The sequence below is a fragment of the Boleophthalmus pectinirostris genome, unplaced genomic scaffold (genome assembly GCF_026225935.1).
Source record: "Boleophthalmus pectinirostris isolate CB_2022bp ecotype Guang Dong unplaced genomic scaffold, ASM2622593v1 HiC_scaffold_6, whole genome shotgun sequence".
Taxonomy (NCBI): Eukaryota; Metazoa; Chordata; class Actinopteri; order Gobiiformes; family Gobiidae; genus Boleophthalmus; species Boleophthalmus pectinirostris.
Genome location: NW_026571447.1, coordinates 35,556,737 through 35,580,258, shown reverse-complemented (window position 1 = coordinate 35,580,258; position 23,522 = coordinate 35,556,737). Strand labels below are relative to the sequence as shown.

Below are 23,522 nucleotides of genomic sequence, written 5' to 3'. Positions count from 1 at the left end.
CAGTTTGCAAGAAGTAGTGAGGTAGTGTTGACACAATTTTTTTGGGTTCTGATCTGATACCGACACTTGACCTTTGTGTACCGATACCAATCTGATATCATATTGTGAAGAAGTACTCTAAGGTTAATCTATTTTGCAACATACAAGAGAAAAAAATAAGTCTTCTTAAAGGCTATTTTTAAAGAAAATCTGCAAGAATAAATATGATTTTGAGAACTAAAATTTTGAAATGAAATGTGAAAATGAAATGAAAGTGAAATGTATAATGATCTTGAAATAAGTAGTGCAGATTTAAGCACTTATACTTTACTTCTACTTCTACTTTATCACTTTCTACCACAGTGCATAGATTAAATAAAATATGCAGAGGAAACAAAGTCCGAGTTGTGCTAACTTGTTGCTCGGCTACACTCTCGTAGTTTAGTTTTTGTAATAAATTCAGCGTCCACACCAAACCCAAAAGTGGGAGTTCGGGCACCAGCCAATCAGCAAAGAGCCAGACATTCGGTGTTGGCGACGATTCCCGAGATCGAGGATTTTAAGCCGGAACAAAGAGAATGTTTGGTGAATTTTATCAAGGGGAAAGACGTTATTGCCCTTCTTCCTACGGGATTTGGGAAAAGCTTAATATACCAGTTTGCCCTTTTAGCGGCGCATTACGTACGTCACGACCAAATAGCAGCGATTGGTTAAATAAAAAAAGTACCCGCTGTGACAAAGAGGGCCTTTGTCCCTATTTTTTCACTTTATTTCATTTACATCTATCAACTAAACAGCTAAATAATTACTATCCCGGGTTTGTTTTATTTAGTCTTTGTTTAGTTTAATTGATCACCATTCACACAGTTACTTTAAATTCATTTTAATTGGTTATATCTATTCATTTTGTTTAACTTACCACTTTACCTGTGACTCCACATGGTCTGGGAACAAAAGACGAGGCGTGTCTATCGGCAGCCATATTTATAGGCTCAGGGGGAGGGGTTGGCCCAGACTATGTGGTGGGAAGTCTCAGAATTGGTTCTTTTTGTTTAATGAAATTGGTTTGTAGGATTTTGGTTACAGCGTTTCTAGTTGATTTGAGCACTGTTTTAATTTTAAAGGGGGATTTAGGCCTCAGATAAGAATTGTATGTGGCACACCAGGAAAACAGGGAAGTTGCAATAATCTAACCTGTGAGTTGGTGCAAACCCAGGGGGAGGGACTTCCTTCCTGGGCATTATAAAAGTGGAAGCGGTTTAACCAGTCGGGGCATCACCATCAGTGCAGCCGGGCGCCTGTGGGGTGTTTTCTTTTGTTGCGTTACTTTCTGTTGCTTTTGCTTTAGTTAAGCACAGTTATTTTTGTAAATATGTATGTTAATTTTGCCCACAACTCGGTGGAGGATGCAATAAATCTTTTTTGGAGAAGAAAGCATTGAGAGAGAGAGAGAAGAAAGGATTGAGAGAGAGAGAAGAAAGGATTGACAGAGAGAGAGAAGAAAGCATTGAGAAAGAGAGAGAAGAAAGGATTGACAGAGAGAGAGAAGAAAGCATTGAGAAAGAGACAGAGAAAGAGAAGAAAGCATTGAAAGAGAGAGAGAAAGAGAAGAAAGCATTGAGAGAGAGAGAGAAAGAAAGGATTGAGAGAGAGAGAGAAGAAAGGATTGACAGAGAGAGAGAAGAAAGGATTGACAGAGAGAGAGAAGAAAGCATTGAAAGAGAGAGAGAGAGAAGAGAAAGAAGGAAGCATTGAGAAGAGAGAGAAAGAGAAAAAGAAGAAAGCATTGAGAGAGAGAAAGAGAAAAAGAGAAGAAAGGATTGAGAGCAGAGAGAGAGAGAAGAAAAGAGAAGAGAAAGCATTGAGAGAGAGAGAGAAAAAGAAAAGGAAGCATTGGCAATTTTTTTTCATCTGACTCTCACTTCGACCACTTGGGCCTAATGTCGAGCGAACGAATCCTAATGCTGCGAGGGCAGACGGTTTCTACGAAGTGAAACCGGTTGATGAATCAGGGTAGAGGAGCTCAGTCACACGGGAGGAGCTCGGAGTAGCACAGGTGTTCCGGGCTTGTCCCACCGGGAGAAGGCCCCGGGGGAAGACCCAGGACACGCTGGGTCGCCTCGGGGACACGCTGGGTCGCCTCGGGGTCCCAATGGAGGAGCTGGAGGAAGCGTCCTAGGGGAAAGAAATCTGGGAGTCCGTGCTCAGACTGCTGCCCCGCGACCCGACCCCTGATAAGCGGAAAAAAATGTATAGATGGAATAAAAATGACCAGTGAGTGTGTATACATGCACATCAATAACCCGGTTATTAGCCATATCCCGGTTATGTCAGTATTCGGGTTACTGCGTTTACATGCGCACTGAGAAACCAGGACACTCATATCCGCGTATACATGATCAAATGGAGTATCCCGGTTTCTTGACATAATCTTACAAATGCGCAGGCGCAAAATTCACTTAAATCGATTTCATAAACCAGGAAAAATACAAACCGTGAGCTCCTTTAGCATAAGAAGCTAAGGAGCTACGAGATCTCCCACAATCCACTGTGCAGATTCTTCATTAAAATCTTCTGCATAAATAAACTCAACTTTACAACATATAAACCATAAACACTATAGACACATCAGCCCGTTTGATCAGATAATTCAGCTCTGATCACATTTGTTTACGTTTTACAGAAACGAAACTTAAGACCGTTTGGCTAATTAGCATAAACTGTTAGCGGCGATAAAAAACAACTCGCTCCTTGCGCCGCTGATGCGATCAGTTTCTTTTGGACTAAATGACACGACTCTGTGGATTATGTGTGTGTTATTTCTGTGACAGAAGAGGTGCTAATGATGGTAAGTGTGTTCCGTGCATATAGAGTATAGGAGATAGTTCATGTTTTAGCTTTTCAGCGTCACACGAGTGCAGATTGTACAAGTGCAGATTGTACGTGTGCAGGTTTAGCACAGCTCTTTATTTTACAGTCATTTCACTCGTTTGGTCACTTTATTTATGTTGGTCAATTTATTTATGTTGCTATTGTTGTGGTGAAAGGCTGGAAAGTGTCTTTTGGACACATGCGACTCACCTTTATGTTGCAGTAACCGGGTACTGCGTTTACATGCCACAAGTAACCCGGTTACTATCGGAATAAACCAGCTACAGTAACCCGGTTTCTGATAACCGGGATACTGCCATAACCGGGTTACTGAAACCGGGTTACTGCGTTTACATGCACCATGAAGAAACCAGGATACTCAAAAAACCTGATCATAACCGGGTTATTGATGTGTATGTATACGCACTCAATAATAGACATGTTGCATTTTTGAGTATATTGTATTAATCAGTAGAGATGCCTGTGTGGGGATTTAGTAGTAAACTGCGTTAAAATATTGACTCAAATCTGTTTGAAGTATGGAGGTTGCGTAATGCATTAATTATTTAAGATATAAAAGCATATGCTGAAAATAACCTAATTTGGAATCAACACATACACGTACATTCTCACCCCGGTATATGAAAACTAAAAACCAAAACAAATTAAAAAACATGTGACCGAAACTGCGAATTGATCTGATTGTTGTAAATTATTTCGTCATTAAATTCTGTCTTTATTTATTTACAAAACGTACACAAACGTATAAAATTCCCCACCCTCCAGACTCTTTGTAACTTACATCGTGTCCGACCTGTGCAAACATTTCTGGATTTTGCAGGTACAGACAATTTTTAGCTGAATTCCTTTTATCTGGCAAGGAATTTGTATGCTTTTCCCGTCCTCAAACTGGTGCCATTTCTGCGTACAACGTGCAGTAATTATGAGAAACATAAAATTCAAATTACTCGCGAAAATGAGTACGCAAACCGAACTTTTCAACACATGCATAATTTACAGATGTCAATGCAAATTTTGTTCAGCTTCAGGGGCTCGGTGTAACAGATTATGGTGAAATAAATCAGGCTTTTGACAGTTTTGATCGATTAAATGTTTTGAAATGATTCTCTCTTTTCTTTTAATTATATCTCTAACAGTTCCTTCGTCTTGACGCGCACGTTTCCTTACGGCATTTCCCTAAACAAAAGCGGCTTCCTTCCAATCCCCATCTGATGTTATTTCGTTGTGCCAAAGTTTTGATCTTCGTTAAAAAAAATAAAAATAAAAATCCAACTTCGCTGACAGCTTTTGAGATTAGCGTTTCCAGGGAGACGGGAGTGGATTCAGGAGGGGTTAAAAAGCCTGATTAAATTTCTCACTATTTCCATGGCATCGGGAGGAGCAGGATTTGGAGGGAACGCCTGTCTCTCGCTGATTAGCTGTTTAAATTGCAGTTTGCGTTTTTTGGCATGTACCTGTTTATCTCAATCGGCGAATCCTCCGCACGATTTAGTGGAGCTGCAGTAAGCTGAGATCTCAAAAGTTTGGTGAGACTTTGGACTGTGTGTATATATATTTTTTATTGTTTTGAAGCAGCTGTACCAGATTTTTATTGCCTTAAAGGGCAGTGTTGGGGAGTAACAGATTACATGTACCGGAGTTATGTAATCAGAGTACAAATTATGAGTAACTGTATTCGGTTACAGTTACTGTTTCAGTGAGTGGTAATTGGATTACAGTTACTTTGTTGAAATAAATGGATTACACGGCGGGATTTTCCTGTTTTCACATTTGGGGCTATATCCCTTTTTTTTTTTTTTTTTTTCTTGGTAATTCCACTCATTGCAAGATACTAAACCAGGTCTAAACCAGGTCTAAACCAGGACTAAACCAGGTCTAAAACTAAACCAGGAACTAAACCAGAACTAAACCAGAACTAAACCAGGACTAAACCAGGTCTAAACCAGGTCTAAACCAGGACTAAACCAGGTCTAAACCAGGTCTAAACCAGGATTTAACAGGACTAAACAGGTCTAAACCAGAACTAAACCAGGACTAAACCAGGAACTAAACCAGAACTAAACCAGGATTTAACAGGTCTAAACCAGGTCTAAACCAGGACTAAACCAGGAACTAAACCAGGACTAAACTAGGTCTAAACCAGGACTAAACCAGAACTAAACCAGGATTTAACAGGACTAAACAGGTCTAAACCAGGACTAAACCAGGTCTAAACCAGGACTAAACCAGGACTAAACCAGGTCTAAACCAGGAACTAAACCAGGTCTAAACCAGGAACTAAACCAGGACTAAACCAGGTCTAAACCAGGACTAAACCAGGTCTAAACCAGGTCTAAACCAGGTCTAAACTACGAACTAAAACCAGGACTAAACCAGGACTAAACCAGGTCTAAACCAGGTCTAAACCAGGTCTAAACCAGGAACTAAACCAGGGACTAAACCAGGGACTAAACCAGGACTAAACCAGGTCTAAACCAGGTCTAAACCAGGAACTAAACCAGGGACTAAACCAGGATTTAACAGGACTAAACAGGTCTAAACCAGGACTAAACCAGGACTAAACCAGACCTAAACCAGGACTAAACCAGGTCTAAACTAGGAACTAAACCCAGGACTAAACCCAGACTAAACCATGCTGCGCAGACCGTGCTTCTTCTATCAATAATATTTTTAATGTGGTAAAGTAAAAACTCTGCCTTTTCATTTTCTTTTATTAGACAAAACTTCTTATGTGAAGATTTCCTCGTCTTTGCTTCTCTACAGCAAATCAAGTAATCCAAAGTATTCAGATTACATTACTCACTTTAAGTAATTTAATGGATTACGTTACAAACTACATTTTGGGGTATGTAATCTGTAATCTGTAGGGGATTACATTTTAAAAGTCACCTTCCCAACACTGTTAAAGGGTGAAAAACTGCAGATATTTTTGGTTGGAGGAGCTTGAGCACTGAACATGTTCATTTAGAGCAGACCTGGGCATTTTCCAGCTCCCGGGACCTTATTTGGAATTACAAAATAAACATATTTTATCATTTTACAACATACACGGACTAAAGATGCATTGCTTGTATTTTAGAGGTGTCTTTTTAATGACGTATTTTGTAAGGCGACCTCGCTTTTTCATTGCTCAGTCAGAACATAAACTCGTACCAGTCTGACCAGCGCATCAAAACAATGATATTTACTGTTTTTAATAAAGAAATACAATTGAGTTAAGCATTTTGGCCCGGCCCTCCACAATATTTTCTGTTTCCCAGGTGGCCCCATGGAAAAAATAATTGCCCATCTCTCATTTAGAGTCTTTTATGGATGTGAACGCAGCCCCAGCCCCTACCATGTTACCGTCTCTGTTTTAAACCAATCTACATGTTTTTAACCCTTATAGTAATTTATTAAACCTAATATCAAATTATTGTTTTATTGTTGTCTCATTTTGAACACTGTGGTGGACATTTGAACATTTTTAGTTTAGATTGAATATCCTATAAAATAAAATTAAGAAAAAATCTATGGGTTTGCATTGGTTAGGGTCCTAATCCTAACAGCAACTAGCATGTTAAAAGCACACTTCCTGACTCTCAGACAATAAAATGCTTTATAATTTGTTTCTTCGAGTACCAGAGGTGGGGACTTGCAAGTCGTGACTTGGACTCGAGTCAGACTTGAGTCATTATTTTTAGGACTTGAGACTTGACTTGATAAAATGGACTAAGACTTGGGACTCGACTTGGACTTGAGGCCTGTGACTTGAGAAAACTTGAGAAGCATTTTTAAATCTGAATTCTAATTCTAACCCCTATAGTGATTTATTAAACCTAATATCGAATTATTGTTTTATTTTGAACACTGTGGTAGACATTAGGGGTGTGCAAAAATATCAGAATATCGATATATCGTATCGTTTAATGTGATGATACAGTATCGATATCGTGGGCTGCTGTATCGATATATCACCAAGAGTATTTTTAGGTGTATTTTACTAAATTATTTTGTTACAGTGCTACAGTTTTGTTGTTTGTTCAGAGGAAGGAAACTCATTTATGCAACACATTTGACATTTTTACTGTTTTGAGGATTAAAATGTTTGTGTTTCATATGAAATTTGGACAAGAAGTGGTTTAACAAAGACTTTTAGTATCACAGCCATGATTTAGCCTTTATTTTTTATTGAGCCGTATCGAATCGATTTGAAATATATCATATCGAATCGAAAATGGACTGTATCGAAATATGTATCGTATCATGGCCTGTGTATCGAGGTATGTATCGTATCGGCAACTTCTTAATGATACCCAGCCCTAGTAGACATTTGAACATTTTTAGTCGAGATTGAATATCCTATAAAAGTCTGTGGGGGTGCGTTGATCGTTCTAGGGGAGGCTAGAGCCCCGGCACCGCCCCTGGTCCAAAGTTATTACTGACTTAAGGCTTCCCAAGCAACTTAACTTTTCACCCCAAATTATATTTAACAAAATTTCATACGCCAGAGCGGAGGTTACGATCACGCTAATCCTAAAAGCTGATTCTCAGACAATTAAATGTTTTATAATTCGATGCAGTGAGTACCAGAGGTGGGACTCGCAAGTCGTGACTTGGACTCGAATCAGACTTGAGTCACTCTTTTACGACTTGAGACTTGATAAAATGGACTAATACTTGAGACTCGACTTGGACTTGAAGGTCAGTGACTTGGGACTTGACTCGGACTTCAAACCTGTGACTTGAGAAGCACTTTTAAATCTGATTTCTTTCTGTTCTGACCATAATGATTCACACTAAGATCTTGTCAAGACATTTACAAATTTAAAATTAACTAAATTAATTTCTACAACTCTTGTATACTTTATAAATACTCATAATAAATATACCCTGACTTTTTTAAATACAATTTTGTTTAAAAATCATATGTATTGCAAAAATTGAAGATGTATTTGGTATTGTGGTTTAAAGACTTGCATAGACTTGAAGCTCAAAGCAAACAACTTGGACTTGACTTGGACTTATGGGCCAGTGACTCGAGACTCGACTTGGACTTGCCTGTATTTGACTTGGGACTTGACTCGGACTTGAGGTCAAAGACTTGAGACTTACTTGAGACTCGCAAAACAACGACTCGGTCCCACCTCTGGCGAGTACACGACTGACTTAATCTGACCACAAGAGCTGCTCATATTAGAGACTAGATCTGTACTGGGGAAAGAATTTTGCTCAAATTCATGGAAAAAAAAAGATGTCTTGTATTATAACATTATTTATTTATTTTTACAATTTCTTCATTGTTCAATTTGTTCTAAACCAGCTTAATAGAAAGCTCGTTGATTGTGCGTATCCTCTGCTGCTTTTCATCGTGTTTTTTTTTACTGTACCGTTAATGCAACCGTCTCTGTCTCCTATAGATTTCCTCTTCTTCCACCTCTTTCTTTTCATTAACTCTAAATGAGTGAGATGCTAGAGTCAGAAGCAGAAGTTTGAGTGGTGTTGTCTTTGAGGAGTTGTGCCCCCCCGCTGAGACTGCCCCCTGTGGGACACTGACAGCTCTGCGCTCTGTCCAGGTAGAAACGGACCCCCACGGCGTGTTTGTGCTAATGCTGCTGTCTGGGTCATTAAGCACACTCCTCCTTCAGCACTCTACTGTAAGTGTATGTGTGGGAGAGAGAAGGACACAAATCTGTTACGGAACTTTTTCCTCTGCTGCTACACTTCATAATGCGAAGAGAATTTGTGTTGTTTATCATTTATTTGCATCAGAATGCCCTTTATTGGCATTGCATTTAATTACAAAGTTCACAAACTAGAAACTTGCCTCGGTGTTAATGGCACAACATAAAACAATCAATAATAATAATAACAGCAGACAGTAAAATACAAGCTATGATAAAATAACTTTAAAAAAAGACACGCATTAAAAGCAAGTGTTGTTCAACGTCAGAATAAGAAGTATCTAAATTTTCCTCCACAAAAATGTATCTGCGAAAAAAGTTTATATTCGTTTTGAGTCGTTTGGCATTTGGCATATAGTAATTTATAACCTCTTTGAACTCTATCTCTCTCTGTGCTTTTGTCATCTTTGCTTTTCCACGGCTTCAAACTTTCAGCAGATCATACGGGCATTTATCAATCTGGAACAGAAAACAAGTGTCACAACAGCGGAACAAGTCAAAAAATCTGACTTTTGTTACATCCAGTTGAGACAAAAGCACGATCCACAAACGCACAAAACGCACATTTTTCACCCCCAAAAAACAAACATTGGTATTTTCGCTCAATTAGGCTGAAGTACGTCTGTCAGCATCGCCATGATTGTTTTGGTTTGTTGGGCGCTTCACCTTTAACTTCCACACGAGGAGATGGATTGCCAAGATGGATTCTCTGAGTCTGTGAACTCAAAAATATTGTGAGAATCCATCTTGATGCTCAAGGTTACCAAACATTTGCCTTTGCACCACACAGCACCAGACATGGTTCCAGATCAGGAATTGGAGGATATGGAAATGATTATTGTAAAAAACTGAATGCTTAACTTCAACAAGGGACTTCCGGACCAAAAAGTGTCCATGATTGTGCATCACTTTGCTGTGTAGAGATTTGAGGAAACAGACAATGATGAGGGCAAAACAAGTGATTAGATACAATGAGTGTGTTTACATGCACATCAGTATCCCGGTTATGATCAGGTTTTTTGAGTGTCCCGGTTTCTTCATGGTGCATGTAAACGCAGTATCCAGGTTAATAGAAACCAGGATACTGTAGCTGGTATATTCCGATAGTAACCGGAATACTGTGGCGTACATGTTATTTATGTCGCTCGATTGAAGATGAAATAATCGAAAGTGTTTGTCTTTTGATGCATGCGCACTCAACTTTATGTAGCAGTAACCAGGAATACTGTGGATACACATGTACACACATTGATACGCAGTATCCCGTGTTTCACTTGCTACAATAACAGTTGAGTGCGCATGCATCCAAAAGACAAACACTTTCCAGTCTTTTCATCTCAACAGTAGAGACATAAATAAAGTGAACAACTTAAATAAAGTGACCGACATGAGTGAAATGACTGTAGAATAAAAAACTGCACTAAATCTGCACATGTACAATCTGCACTCGTGTGACCTGCTCACATATGATCGCAGAAAAACTAAAACATGAACTATCTCCTATACGATATACACACAGAACACACTATCATTTGCACCTCCTCTGTCACACAAAGAACACACACCATCCACCGAGTCGTGTCCTAACACAGTTTATGCAAATGAGCCATGTGGTTTTAAGTTTCGTTTCTGTAAAACGTAAACAAATGTGATCAGAGCCGAATTATATTATCAAACGGGCTGATGTGGCTCTATAGTTTTTATTCTTTAGATGTTGTAAAGTTGAGTTTATTTATGCAGAAGATTTGAGTGAAGAATCAGTTGGGTTTGATCTGTGCAGTGGATTGTGGGATATCTAAACCTCCTGAGCTTCCTCTGCTAAAGGAGCTCATGGTTTGTATTTTTCCTGGTTTATTAAATTGATATAAGTAAATTTTTCCGCTTGTGCATTTGTAAGATTATGTCAAGAACCCGGGATACTACAGTTGATCATGTACACAGGGATTCGAGTGTCCCAGTTTCTCAGCATGCATGTATGTATGTACGCAGTATCCCGAATACTGACATAACCAGGATAATAACCAGGATACTGATGTGTATCAATACGCACTCATTTACTCTTTTATTCTACTATTCAGGTGCCAATACCAAAGAACCAGAAAGTACCAAAGTCCAGACCGACCATTGCAAGTGTGAACTCAACCTAACACAAATTACTTTTCCCCATCCAAGTGACCAATTTTCACTTTATTTTCAGATAATAGTTTCGTCTCCAGGCCCGGCGTGTTTGGTCACATACAGATTTTAATTATTTCTTTGATTGAGCAGTCCTTTATATTCCGTTCACTCCTCGTCCAGAGCCGTGAAAACAAACCAAACGTGTCGTGAGCGTTTCCCCGTGACTGCGCCGCTCTGACTGTTTGAGGAAATGAGAAGCCGAAGGTTCGGAGGTGATCACAGCTGCAGATACTGAACCAGACGACAAGATGGAGAGGTGGAGGAGGCAGGGAAAGGTTCAGACGGAAACGCACTGAAAACTCTGGTACATCCACAGACTGCGTAAAGAAGTGGACCTGTAGGGTTCGAATCCAGCCTAATGAAGCTCATCGAGGCTGGAAGTTATAGGCCTGAATTTGAGCATGAGATTCATATTTGTCCAACTGCGAATATTATAACCAACTAGGGGTGTGTAAACATATCGAAATACTCATAATCAATATCGTTTAATGTGATGCAGATACAGAATTGATATTGTGAGCTGCTATATCGATATTTCTGTATATTTTACCTGTTTTTTTGTTACAGAGCTACAGTTTTATTGCTTGTTTAGAGAAAGGAAACTGCCACACATTTGACTTTTTCACTGTTTTGATGTTTAAAATGTTTGTGTTTCATATTAACTTTGCACAAGAATTGGTTTAACAAAGACTTGATTTAGCCATTATTTTTTATTAAACTGTATTGAATTGATTTGAAATATATCGTACTGAATCGTAAGCTCACTGTATCGAGATATGTATCGTATCGTATCGTGGCCTAAGTATCAATTTATGTATCGTATCGGCAACTTCTTAATGATACCAGCTACTGTACTATAACCAACCAAACCAAAGAGCCAATTAGGAGCGAGGCTGTTTGTCAGTCAAACCTTGGGGAAAGAAGTTACTCATTGATCTGTTATTAATGTTCATGTCTTGATTTACGGACAAAATAGCCAAATAAAAACACCAAAATCATATAGAGCGGATTAATTAGAACATTTTAAGACTGAAATAGTGAGCCTGACAGCAGCAGTTGCAGAGAGAGAGTCAACGATTTTTCATTTTTCAATAGAAAGTGAATTGAAGTCAGTGTCGATGGAGCCAGATCACGCCCATGCTCACTTCCTATTTGGAACGTGTCAAGCAGCAGGGTACAATCTGTGGTTAGTTCTAGTTCAGTTTCCTAGTACCTTTTGAAGAGTAATTTCAAATACAATATGTTTTAAATAAGTAAAAATACTAATGATGTAATTATGTACAAATCTCACGGTACGATATTTATTGTGATATTTTGTGGAGGTTAACAAAATTGTGAATATATTTTTTTCCTCTTAAAATGCCTTGACAAGACTTAATTCAAATAACTATGATTTAAAAGTGCTTAGAACTGTTATTTCTTCATGTAGTTGCACCAAAACGGAGCAAAGGATCATGGTCGATGTAGTTCCCTTGCTGCACCATAAGTATTAATTTAAGCAAATACACTTGTGATTTGATATATTGTGACAGCCCACGATATTATTGAGACACTTTTGACTTTTGGTTATTGTTACACCCCTAAAAAATACTGGTACTTGAGTAAAATCACCGACTATGCAGTGCGAAGTAAGTGACAAAATAAAAACAAATTACCGTATTTTTCGGACTTTTTTCATGGTTTTGGTTGTTTCCTGTGACTTATACTCCGGTGCGACTTATATAAAGTTTTCACACTGACAGTTGCAAGAGGCTCTAGGCTTCTGTATCTGCTGCTCCTATTACTCCTGTAGCACTGTCACTTCGCTCTACTGCGCATGTCTCCTGTAGAAAATGCTGCTGTCCTGCTGCAAATAGTGAAATATTCAGTCGGAAACGGTAATCGAGCATCAGAAAGAAAGTTTGGAGTGAGTGAGAAACTTGTGAGGGACTGGAGGAAAGCGGGGATGAAGAACACAGCTTCACGGGAACTGGGCGAGTGCACTATGAAACTTTCCTGGATGGATGGACAAAGCCTGGACTTCAGTGACACCGAAACCATCCTGTCGGAATTCAGAAAGACCGGAATAATTCTAACTGGAACTGATGCTGAGTCTGACGACAGCGACACAGAAGAGGAAGAGGCGCTCTGTTTACATCATGGATCTGTGGTTTATCTCCGGAGGTCACGTGCAGAAGTGACACAGAGGACAAAGAATTCAATAGATTTATTGATTTGGAGTGAGATCATGAGTTTGGTAAACTTATGTTCTGTTGTTTATGCTATAATTATCCGAGTAACTGTTAATATATTATATTAACATATTAACGCCTGTTCAGTCTGTTGTTCTCTGTTCTATTGTTATTACTAGAGCTTACCTTTCAAGATAAAATGTCGGTTCCTGGTCTCTGATTTTATAAAATACATTTCCCCAAAAAGTGCAACGTATATATGTTTTTTTCTTCATTGTGCATTTTTTGGCTGGTGCGACTTATACTCCGGAGTGAGTTATAGTCCAGAAAATACGGTAATTAATATTTAAAAGTGCTTAGAACTGCTGTTTCTTCATGTAGTTTGCACCAGAATGGAGCAAAGGATCATGGTCGATGTAGTTCCCTCTGTTTTTTTTAGCTATTGCTGCACCATAACAATGAATTTAAGCAAATAAACTTGTCATTCGATATATTGTGATGACCCACGATAATACTGAGAGACTGTTGACGATACGATATCATGATATTTTGGTTATTTTTGGCCAGCTACACAATGCAATGAATAAGTGACAAAATAAAAAAAATATATATGCAAATGGTGTTAGATGTATTCAAAGAGGAAGCACCTTTTTCCATTGACAGATTATTTGTCGAATCTGACTTTGGTAATTTCTCAAACCCTCAAATAAAATAAAATGTTGTATAAAAAAACAGCTCTTGAATAACTGCCAGATAGATGTTTAAAGTCATACTGTGGAACATCCAGTCATGCCGTAACAAATATTTGGCAGCCCTCCATCCGAAAAGTTACACACACGTCTTCAAATCAAGTTAGTTTCTCAGTTTGAGTACTTTTAACTCGTAGCTTGTATTTGTTGCAGTTACTCTAGTACATTTTTGGCTTCCCTCCCCGGCCCTCGTCTTCTAAATGGAGGCAGACACTGGCGGTTTAGGCTGCTGGCCGCGCTGCAGAGGGAGGGGAGGTTTCATGGTGACAGACAGGAGCTGGCGCTGAAGCAGGAGACGAGATAAAGACGAAATCATTGAGTCAATCAGACCCAGGCCGCGGCGCAATCACCACATCTCATCTGTTTTCAAGAGCAATTCTGCCTTTTATTGAGCTGTTGTGCCTCAAACAGGGAGCGGAGAGGAGGGAGAGTTAACCCCTTCGCCGCCACGGAGCTGCTGGTGGCGCCGGTGCATCTGAACACTGAAAACTACGGTCAGCGCCGAGACAAACGCAAAGGCAGCGGAGTTAAACGTGTCAACATGAGGCAGAGATTAGGGCTTTAGGTTAAACTGTTTCCTACCATGTTTTTTGATTTTATTGATTTTTGATTTGTCAGTACTGTTCTTAGAGACTAGAGGTTGTCAAAATATCGGAAATCTGATACTAGGGGTGTGTAAAAAATATCGGAATATTGATATATCGTATCGTTTAGTGTGATGATACAATATCGATATCGTGGGCTGCTGTATCGATATATCACCGAGAGGATTTTTAGGTGTGTTTTACTAAATTATTTTGTTACAGAGCTACAGTTTTGTGGCTTGTGGAGTGAAAGGAAACTCATTTATGCAACACATTTGACATTTTTACTGTTCTGATGATTAAAATGTTTGTGTTTCATATGAACTTTGCACAAGAAGTGGTTTAACAAAGACTTTTAGTATCACAGCCACGATTTAGCCTTTATTTTTTATTGAACTGTATCGAATCGGGTTGAAATATATCATATCGAATCAAAATCGTGACCTGTGTATCGAGGTATGTATCGTATCGGCAACTTCTTAATGATACCCAGCCCTATCTGATACTAATAGTGGTATCGGAACTAGATATTCATTTGAGCAGGTATCTAAAAAAGTCACTTTCACAGGACAGAAATGAACTTTTCTTGAGTAGTTTTAAAATGATCTTGAGTTGTTTCAAGATTTGAGTTGTACAAGTATTTAACCACATAGAGCAGACATGTCAAACTCAGGCCCTGGAGCCAAATTTGGCCCACGATATATTTATATTTGGCCCGCGAGATCATATAAAATATGTATTAAAGCTGCCCCGCCGGATATACAGGGGCTAAAAAGACATTATTTATTTAAAATTTTATTATTATTATTTTATATTTTGCTTGTTCCGGATTGAATGTTTAAGCCAAACTATTAAATATTTATTTTAATAAGAAAAGATTTAACATTTCATATCTCGAAAGAAGAGAAAACACGCAGATGTTGTTGAAATTTTTCAATAAATATTTAGTTTGGCCCACGACTTAGTCACAGTTCTTAATTTCAGCCTGTAAATCTGAGTTTGACACCCCTGACATAGACGATACGCTCATGATCCACTACAGATGTAACAATAAACAAAATATTGTGATATCGTATCGTCAAAACTCACAATAATATCGAGAGCGGACACAATATATTGAATTACAAGTTCCTCTGGTTAAATGCATTTTTCTATAGTAGCAACAGCTAAAAAAAAAACCATAGAGAACTACATATCCCATGATTCATTTCAACGCAGACAACATGAAGAAATATGTTTTTTTAACTTTAATTATTGGGATTATTACCTAAGTCTTGTCAAGGTATTTTAAATGCAAAAAATATCCTGTCTACAATTACATTATAGTAACCACTCCAAAATATTACAATTAATATGTGAAATGAATATCGTGATAATATTGTATCGTGAGAAGACCACATAATATAAAAGAAAGTGCTGTGATTTAATGTTGTAAATCCCATTCTATTATCCAAAGAAAGTGTTTTTAATCATTGTGGTTTTTGAATCAATATTGAGTTGAGTATCGAGTCTGTTCCTTATTACCAAAATGAATTGACTTTTAAATTTTAGTATCACGGCTAGGGATGGGCATGATTAGTCGACTAATTAATAATTGATCATTAAGAATATCATCGACCACATTCATTTTTAATCAACAAACCGAACGTAGCTTGCATTGTGTGAGGAGCCGAGGCTGCGTCTGACACAAACACTGGAGTTGTGCCTCACAGTCCCACGTTTGGGCTCTGGCTCCTTGGAGACACTGCACCAGTCAGTGAGTGTGTTTACAGCACATCAGTGTCCTGGGTATGATCGGGTTTTTTGAGTGTCCCGGTTTCTTCATGGTGCAGGTAAACGCAGTATCCCGGTTACTAGGGACGGGCATTCGATGAAATTTTCTTCATCGATCGTCGGAAGAATTAACGATCGATTATCGATTAATCATTAACGTTTTTATATTAAAATTATCATCATTATTATTACTGTCTGCACTAATCTGCGTAAATAAATTCAACTTTACGACATATAAACCGTAACCACTCTAAAGCCACATCAATCCGTTTGACATTATAATGTGTTTAATTCAATTTTGCGCAACTCTTACAGAAACAAATCTTAAAACCGCATCGCTAATTTGCATAAACTAAGCGAAGATAAAACTACAGCTCTTGTGTCGCTGATGTGGTTCAATTTCTGTTGGATTAAAAGACATGACTCAGTGGAATACAGGTTAGTGTGAACATATTTGCGTTTGTCAAAACCAGGACACCGTACGGGGGGAGGGAGGTGGGGACTCGTCATCCACATTGAGCGACTCTCACCTGGAAAAACTTTTTCCCACTGGACACAGAAACATATGTGCTGCTTTATACACTGTGCACATGGACTCACACTTGTCCTGAACGCAACAGAAAGCGTGGAATTTCTTGTACAAGTCATCGTTAAATACACATTTGTGCTTCGATACGTTGCAGACTGACCCACTGTTTGTGTCTCGCTCCTTCTGAGTGCAGAGACACATGTACGGACACCTGTTTAGTCTCCATACACTACACACAACAACCTACATTCAGTTTGTCGATTAAAATGAACGTAATCGATGAAATTCTTAATGATCAATTATCGATTAATCGATTAATCATGCCCATCCCTACTGGTTACTACAACATAAAGTTGAGTGCATGTGTCCAAAAGACAAACACTTTTCAGTCTTTTCATCACAACAGAAGACAAAATAAATAAAGTGAACAACATAAACAAAGTGAGTGAAATTACTTTTAAATAAAGATCTGCACTAAGAGCTAAGAACAGTGCTTGTAGTTTATGCAAATGAGCCATGTGGTTTTAAGTTTTGTTTCTCTAAAATGTAAACAAATGTGTCAAAGCTGCATTAAACACATTATAATCTCAAACGGGCTGATGTGGCTCTGGAGTGGTTATGGTTTATATGTTTTAAAGTTTAGTTTATTTATGCTGATTAGTAACAGCAATAATAATTATGATAATTTTAATATAAAAATGTTAATGTTTAATCGAAAATTGATTGTTAATTCTCCCAAAAATTTAATCAAACGCCCATTCACACACACAACTCTACTGTTGCTGTGATTAATTATTTTATCAGGGGTCTTAAAACTCTTATAAAGGTCTTAAATTTCATGTTCCTAAATTAAGGCCTTAAAAAGTCTTAAATTACGTTGTTCAAGTCTTATTTTTTTTCACAAAGGTCTTCAATTTCATTAACCTATTTTTTTGTTTACTCACCCGACGTCTTGTTAGAACGTTATAAATGATTTTTTGGCCATTTTTTTGTTATTTAAAGCAGTAATTAGAATTGGATCTGGTGTTTTTCGCCTGCATAATGGGTGCGATGTTGGTCTTAATTTTCATGTAACTGGTCTTTAAAAGTCTTAAATTTGGTGTAGTCGAACCTGGGGATAGTCTGTTGATGTTGAATACAAATATATTACTTTAGCAAATAAGAATACAGAATTATTTTTAAACATAATTTTCCCAAACTTTGTCCTCCCCCAGATTTCAGTCGCATGGTGGGCCCTGAGGTGTCCAAGCCGGCGTACGGGTGCCAGGTGACCATCCTCTCGGAGCAGGAGAAACAGATGCTGAAGATGTACCGCAGGGAGGAGAAGAGAGAGAGGAAACGCGCCAAAGCCACGGACGACACCGACGGCTACGATGCTTCCCTGAACTTTGACCCCCGAGAGATGAGAGTGCAGCGGTACGAGGCCATTGCTATTCTTCTGCCCCTTTCTGTGTCCTCAGACCACCTGCGCTCCCAGACAGAATCAATCCTGGTTTAGACGTGGTTTAGTTTTGATGTAGTCCTGGTTTAGATCTGGTTTAGACCTGTTTTAATCCTAGTTTATTCAAGTTACATCGTTTTTCTACGCATTTTATTTGTCCTCAGCCCATTTTTTGTGCCCTAACAGGACTACACACAGAATGAGACCAGTTTTAGTCCTAATGTAGTCCTGGTGTAGACCTCATTTAGACCTAGTTTAGGTTCTGGTGTAGACTTTGATTGTTTTTTGATTATTTATTTATGTTCGGTCACAGGTATATTTTGACATTAATTCACAGACAGTCATATTTAACACACACAGACCGAAAAGGTGCAGGCTGAAGCTTGATCTTATTCTGCCTTTACCCTTTATTCCTTTGTCAGAGCTTCATTTTAACACCAGTTCATCTTCAAAAATACAGCAAGGGGAAACAAACAAATCAGAAACAGAACAACAAAGTCCTACAGCACAAACTAAGTATCATATTTCATGTATCTGTCCAGAGTTAATGTTAGGTTTATCTAAACATTGTAAACAAGAAGAAAGACAAGAGATTAATTCAGTTTTACTCGCGAGGAGAACGGGCAGAAGAGTGGGCATCACAACCAACAGTCTCCACACGTTCTGATGACTCAAGGCCGCTCTCCTCTTTTTATTTCATTAGGGCCCTAGTTACAGAATGATAATTCTCAAGGGGAAGGGGAAACAGCCAAAGACATAATAAGAAACTGATGCAGCTATGCATAGTATAAACACATAAAACATGATTAACAATCAGGAGGTGCTTTAGGTATGGACAGACACCATCATAACTCTTGCATGTGTGACAGTGGGAGTTGGCTTCATGTGAGGAATCATCTCGAGGTTCACTAGAGCGATAGGACACACAGAGGTTATTCATTTTCATACAAGTGATTGGTACATTATAAATCAAAGAATTGTAGTACATAAATGGTTAACTCATAGGCATAGAATATCACACAAGAATTTAGCAAATATGGGATAATAAAATTATTCTGACAGTTAAACATTTAAACTTCTTTATAAAGTGAAACAGCCTGGTGCACAATTTTAGGTTTTCTGTACATTTGTTCCAGAGCTCCACCCCTTTAACAGATTTACAAAATTTCATAATGTTTGTTCTGATTTTCTTTTTGATAAACATGTCCGTACCTCTGAGCTCATATCGGCTCTTTTGGATTTTTAAAAGATTTTGACAGGAGATTATTGTTTACTTTGAACATGATTTTCAGAGTGTAAAGGTCGACTAAATTATAAAATTTCAGAGTTTGAAGGTTTATAAATAACACATTGGTTGATTCGTTTATAAGCTGATAATGTGACGCTCTTATTGCCTTTTTTGCAGGTAAAGACTGGATTTGTATTAGTCTTATATGTATTGCCCCAAATCTCAATACCGTACCGTAGACCGTATTTATAGTCCTTACATTCAGGTTAGATCAGGGGTGTCAAACTCATTTTGGTCCGGGGGCCGTATCCAACCTACTTTGATCCCAAAGTGGCCGGATCAGAAAACTCATGTCATATAAACCCCAAAAATAACAATAAGTTCAAATATTTGCGCAGAGAAACACAAATCTATTACAGAAATCTTTTTTTAATTGATGAACTCTTTCTTTTACAAAATATTATAATATTATGAACAACCTGAAACTTTAAGAAAAATGTAATTTCAACACAATGTTTTAACATGAACTTGTCTGCAAATAGGAATAAGTCAATTTTTCTTGTAAAATCCTGCACTCATCTCCAATTTTCTCATTTTTGACATTTTTCTGATGAGGGTGTCACGGTCAACAGTCAAAATGATCGTCCTTTAAGAGCGTTTGGCTGCTCTGGTGGGAGGGGCCACGTACAGAGACGCTGGAGACGCTGCTGTGATAAACACCACAGAAAATTACCAATATTTTAGTAGAAAATGTAATTAAAATATTTTAGTAGAAAATCATCCGAGGGCCAGATTAAAGGTCTTAGAGGGCTGAATCTGGCCCCCGGGCCGTATGTTTGACACCTGTGGGTTAAACATTAGATGTGCTCAAAATTGTGGGTATTGTATGCATTGTCTGGCAATGAAAGAAAAATCAAGAAACAATCATCACTGAAATATTTTGAAACTGATAAAAGCAATAATAAATAAAAAATTACTGAAAACTGTCCAACAAAAATCAAACACTGCATTTCACCTGTGGTCCAACAGAATTATTAGAAAAAACAAACTGATGGTACCCTTAACTTAATATTTTGTTGCACAACTTTTTGAGGCAATCTCTGAAAATACCGTATTTTCCGGGCGCTATTTAGACACGCTCTTAAGCCTCTAACCGCATCAAAAACGACCGCGCGTCCCAGAGCGCCCCATACAGGAATCCACTCGGGTGTCCCAGCACGACTTTAGTAAACTACAAAGCCGCACCACCCGCAGAACACGCAAACACACACGGAGCAGACAGCGACCGCACGGCGAAAAACACCCACAGACACACTCATCACTCCACGCCGACGAGGAACGGAACGAAGGAACGAACCGGAAAAGCGAGCGCAACGTGCCACTTCTAGACACGACTGAACAACTGAGTCACTGCGAACACGCCGACAATCCAGCGATCCCGGACAGCGCCCTCCCTATGCGGCGCAGTTGAACGAGGCCCAGAGTCGCCGTGAACGCAAACAAACTCCCACTGACCCATCAAACTGTTGCGTTTCGTTTAAAGTCCAGTGCAGTTTATTTGAAGTCCCACTGACCCATCAAATTGTTGTGTTTCGTTTAAAGTCCGGTGCAGTTTATTTGTGAAAAAAGTTCAAAAATAGACCATTTAATGACAGTGCGTCTTATAATCCAGAGCGCCTAATAGTGCGGAAAATACGGTAAATGATTTCTGTAACTGTTACTGAGACTTCTGCACTGGTCAGCCTTAGATTTGAAGGGTTCCTCCTCCAGACATCATCTTTCAGCTCCTTTCACAGAAGACCACTTTAGAACAATCCGATGTTTTGTCCTTAGTCATTCTTGGGTGTTTTTATCTGTGTGTTTTGGGTCATTATTCTGTTGGAATTCCCGTGAACTATGACTGAGACCGAGCTTTCTGACACGAGTCAACACATTTCGTTCCAAAATACCTCGATAGTTTTGAGATTCTGTTGTATCTCCATTGTTGATTTTCCTTTCATGTACATAGACACTTCCAGACTGAATGAGTCCTGGTTTAGTCCTCATTAACACAGTGTTAGTCTTGGTATAGTCCTTGTGTTAAACTGGTTTTAGTCCACAGCCCGTCTGCACCCACAGTCAATGCGATATGCAGAATAAGCCCATTTTAAATTAATTGTACATTTAGAAAAGGTTTTATTGAGATGATCATGCTTTATGCTTAGGCCTAGATTGATTTTGTTCTGGTTTAATCCTGATTTAGACTCAACCTTGGTCTAAAACTTTACATAATTTAACTGTCAAAACTTTTAGTACTTAAAGCTTGACTTGTGCTTGAGTTCACTTCTTGTTTTATTTTCTCTTTTTAGTGAACAAGCTCTCCTGAATGCTCGCCGTGAGCCGGTGCTGCTGAGAGAGAGAGTCTACGAACGAGTCCGATATCCAAACGTCTACGACAGCTACGCCGAGGCCACCAAGGCGCCGGCGTTTGTGGGAGGAGCCAGGGTAATAAAAGCAGCATCAATATCATTTTTTTTAGTAGAAATATCTCCAAAGTATTCATCTTTATAGCATTATTATTATATACTCTGTCTCATCACAAATCCACTGTGTTAATAGTCAGTTCGCCTGTCGTCCGTCTTATTTTAAAGGCTCATTTATGCTCCGGATGGTTTATTCTGTCTGTGCATTTTTGTGTTTGTCGTTTGGTCCGTATGCCCAGAGTTTGTGGAATCTTAGCAGGTGTGGGCAAACTTTTTGACTCGTGGGCCACAAAGGTTTCTAAAATTTGACGGAAGAGCCGAACCAGGAGCAGATGGATGTCATTTTTTGGTAATCCACCTCATAAGAGTAAAAAATAATACTCTTGAAAAATCATTACAAAGCAACAAAATATCTATGTTTTTCAAGTCTCACTGTATTTACTATTTATTGAAATGACTTTTAAAACACTGAAAATTATTATTATTATTACTATTATTCAAGTTTGGTGGGCCGGATTAAATAAATTAAAGGGATAGTTGTGAACACAGCTCAAAAGTGAAAATAAATATTAGAACAAGCTGCAAAACAAACAATACTTTTGCATCAATCTCTTTTTGACTGGGCAGATGAGGCTGCAGTAGTCGTTTACCACTTGTGTGTAATAAATGTAAATAGATGCATCAAGAGTTTCGGACTTCCGGTCATTGTGCAATCCACACTGGGAAGGATTTGCCGAAAAAGTGAGCATCAAATCGATCTGTTTGTTTTCCCAGTGGGATGCGTCTATTGACAGAGTCGATCTTTTCAAGTTTTTTGAACCATATCACTTTTGTTTCTGGTTCTGATATTGTCATATTTTAGTTTTGGGATTCGGACGTCGTAATTGTGTGATTGTGGATCCTAACAGTGGTAAACGACTGGAGAAATTTGTTTGTGAACTCCATAAATGCAAATGGAAATCAGATCTGTGTGACTGCAAACCTCTGTTCAAACTGTTTCCCTTCCCAACGGAATTGAAAAATAGTGAAAGATGAAGGCGATGGGCAGGACTGATCCACAGGAAGAACCAAAAAAAATTTGGCTGCCTAAATCATCCCGAGTTTGCAGCAAACATTTTGTATGTGGAGCGTCATCAAAGTAAAATTCCGATCCCTCGCTCAACCTTGGTTACGAATTTAAAAAGTCAACGCCAAAGCGAAAGGCACCAGCTGTTCACCAAGAAACACCTTCCACTGCAAAGAGACCAAGACGTGATGTTGCTGTAAAACCACAAGAACAAGAAAGTGCAGCTCAGTCTGTTTGTCTTCTGCACCTCTCGATTCACAAACAGGATTTTGCTTTGATGATGCTCCACGTGCAAAATGTTCTCTGCAAACTCAGGATGATTTAGGCAGCCAAAGATTTCCCTTTTCGTCCTTCCTGCGGATCAATCCTGCCCATTGTCTTTGCCTTTCACTATTTTTCAAATCCACTGGGAAGGGAAACAGTTTGAACAGAGGTTTGCTGATTCCCTTTTGCATTTATGAAGTTCTAAACAAATTTCTCAAGCCATTTTCCGCTGTTAGGATCCAACAACCACAAAATTATGATGTCCAAATCCCAAAACTAAAATATGACAATATAAGAACCAGAAACAAAAGTGATATGGTTCAAAAGACTTGAAAAGATCGACTTTGTCAATAGACGCATCCCACTGAGAAATCAAACATGGAATTTTATGCTCACTTTTTCAGAAAATCCTTCCCAGTGTGCATTGCGCAATGACCTGCAGTCTGAAATTGCATCTATTGTGACATAAAGTGCTTTGGGTTTCTTGAACGGTGCTGCACAAATCCAGTGCATTATTATTATTATTATCAAGAAATGATGCAT

The 23,522-nt window shown here is 38.6% G+C and overlaps 1 protein-coding gene across 1 annotated transcript in view; it reads left to right on the top strand.

Annotated features, from left to right (window-relative positions):
* The window catches only part of ascc3 (activating signal cointegrator 1 complex subunit 3), a 323,589-nt gene that overhangs the window by 53,087 nt on the left and 246,980 nt on the right, over positions 1-23,522 (top strand). Inside the window, 2 exon segments of the mRNA XM_055163753.1 lie at positions 17,733-17,934; positions 21,536-21,671. Of these exon segments, the coding sequence (XP_055019728.1) occupies positions 17,733-17,934; positions 21,536-21,671 (338 nt within the window).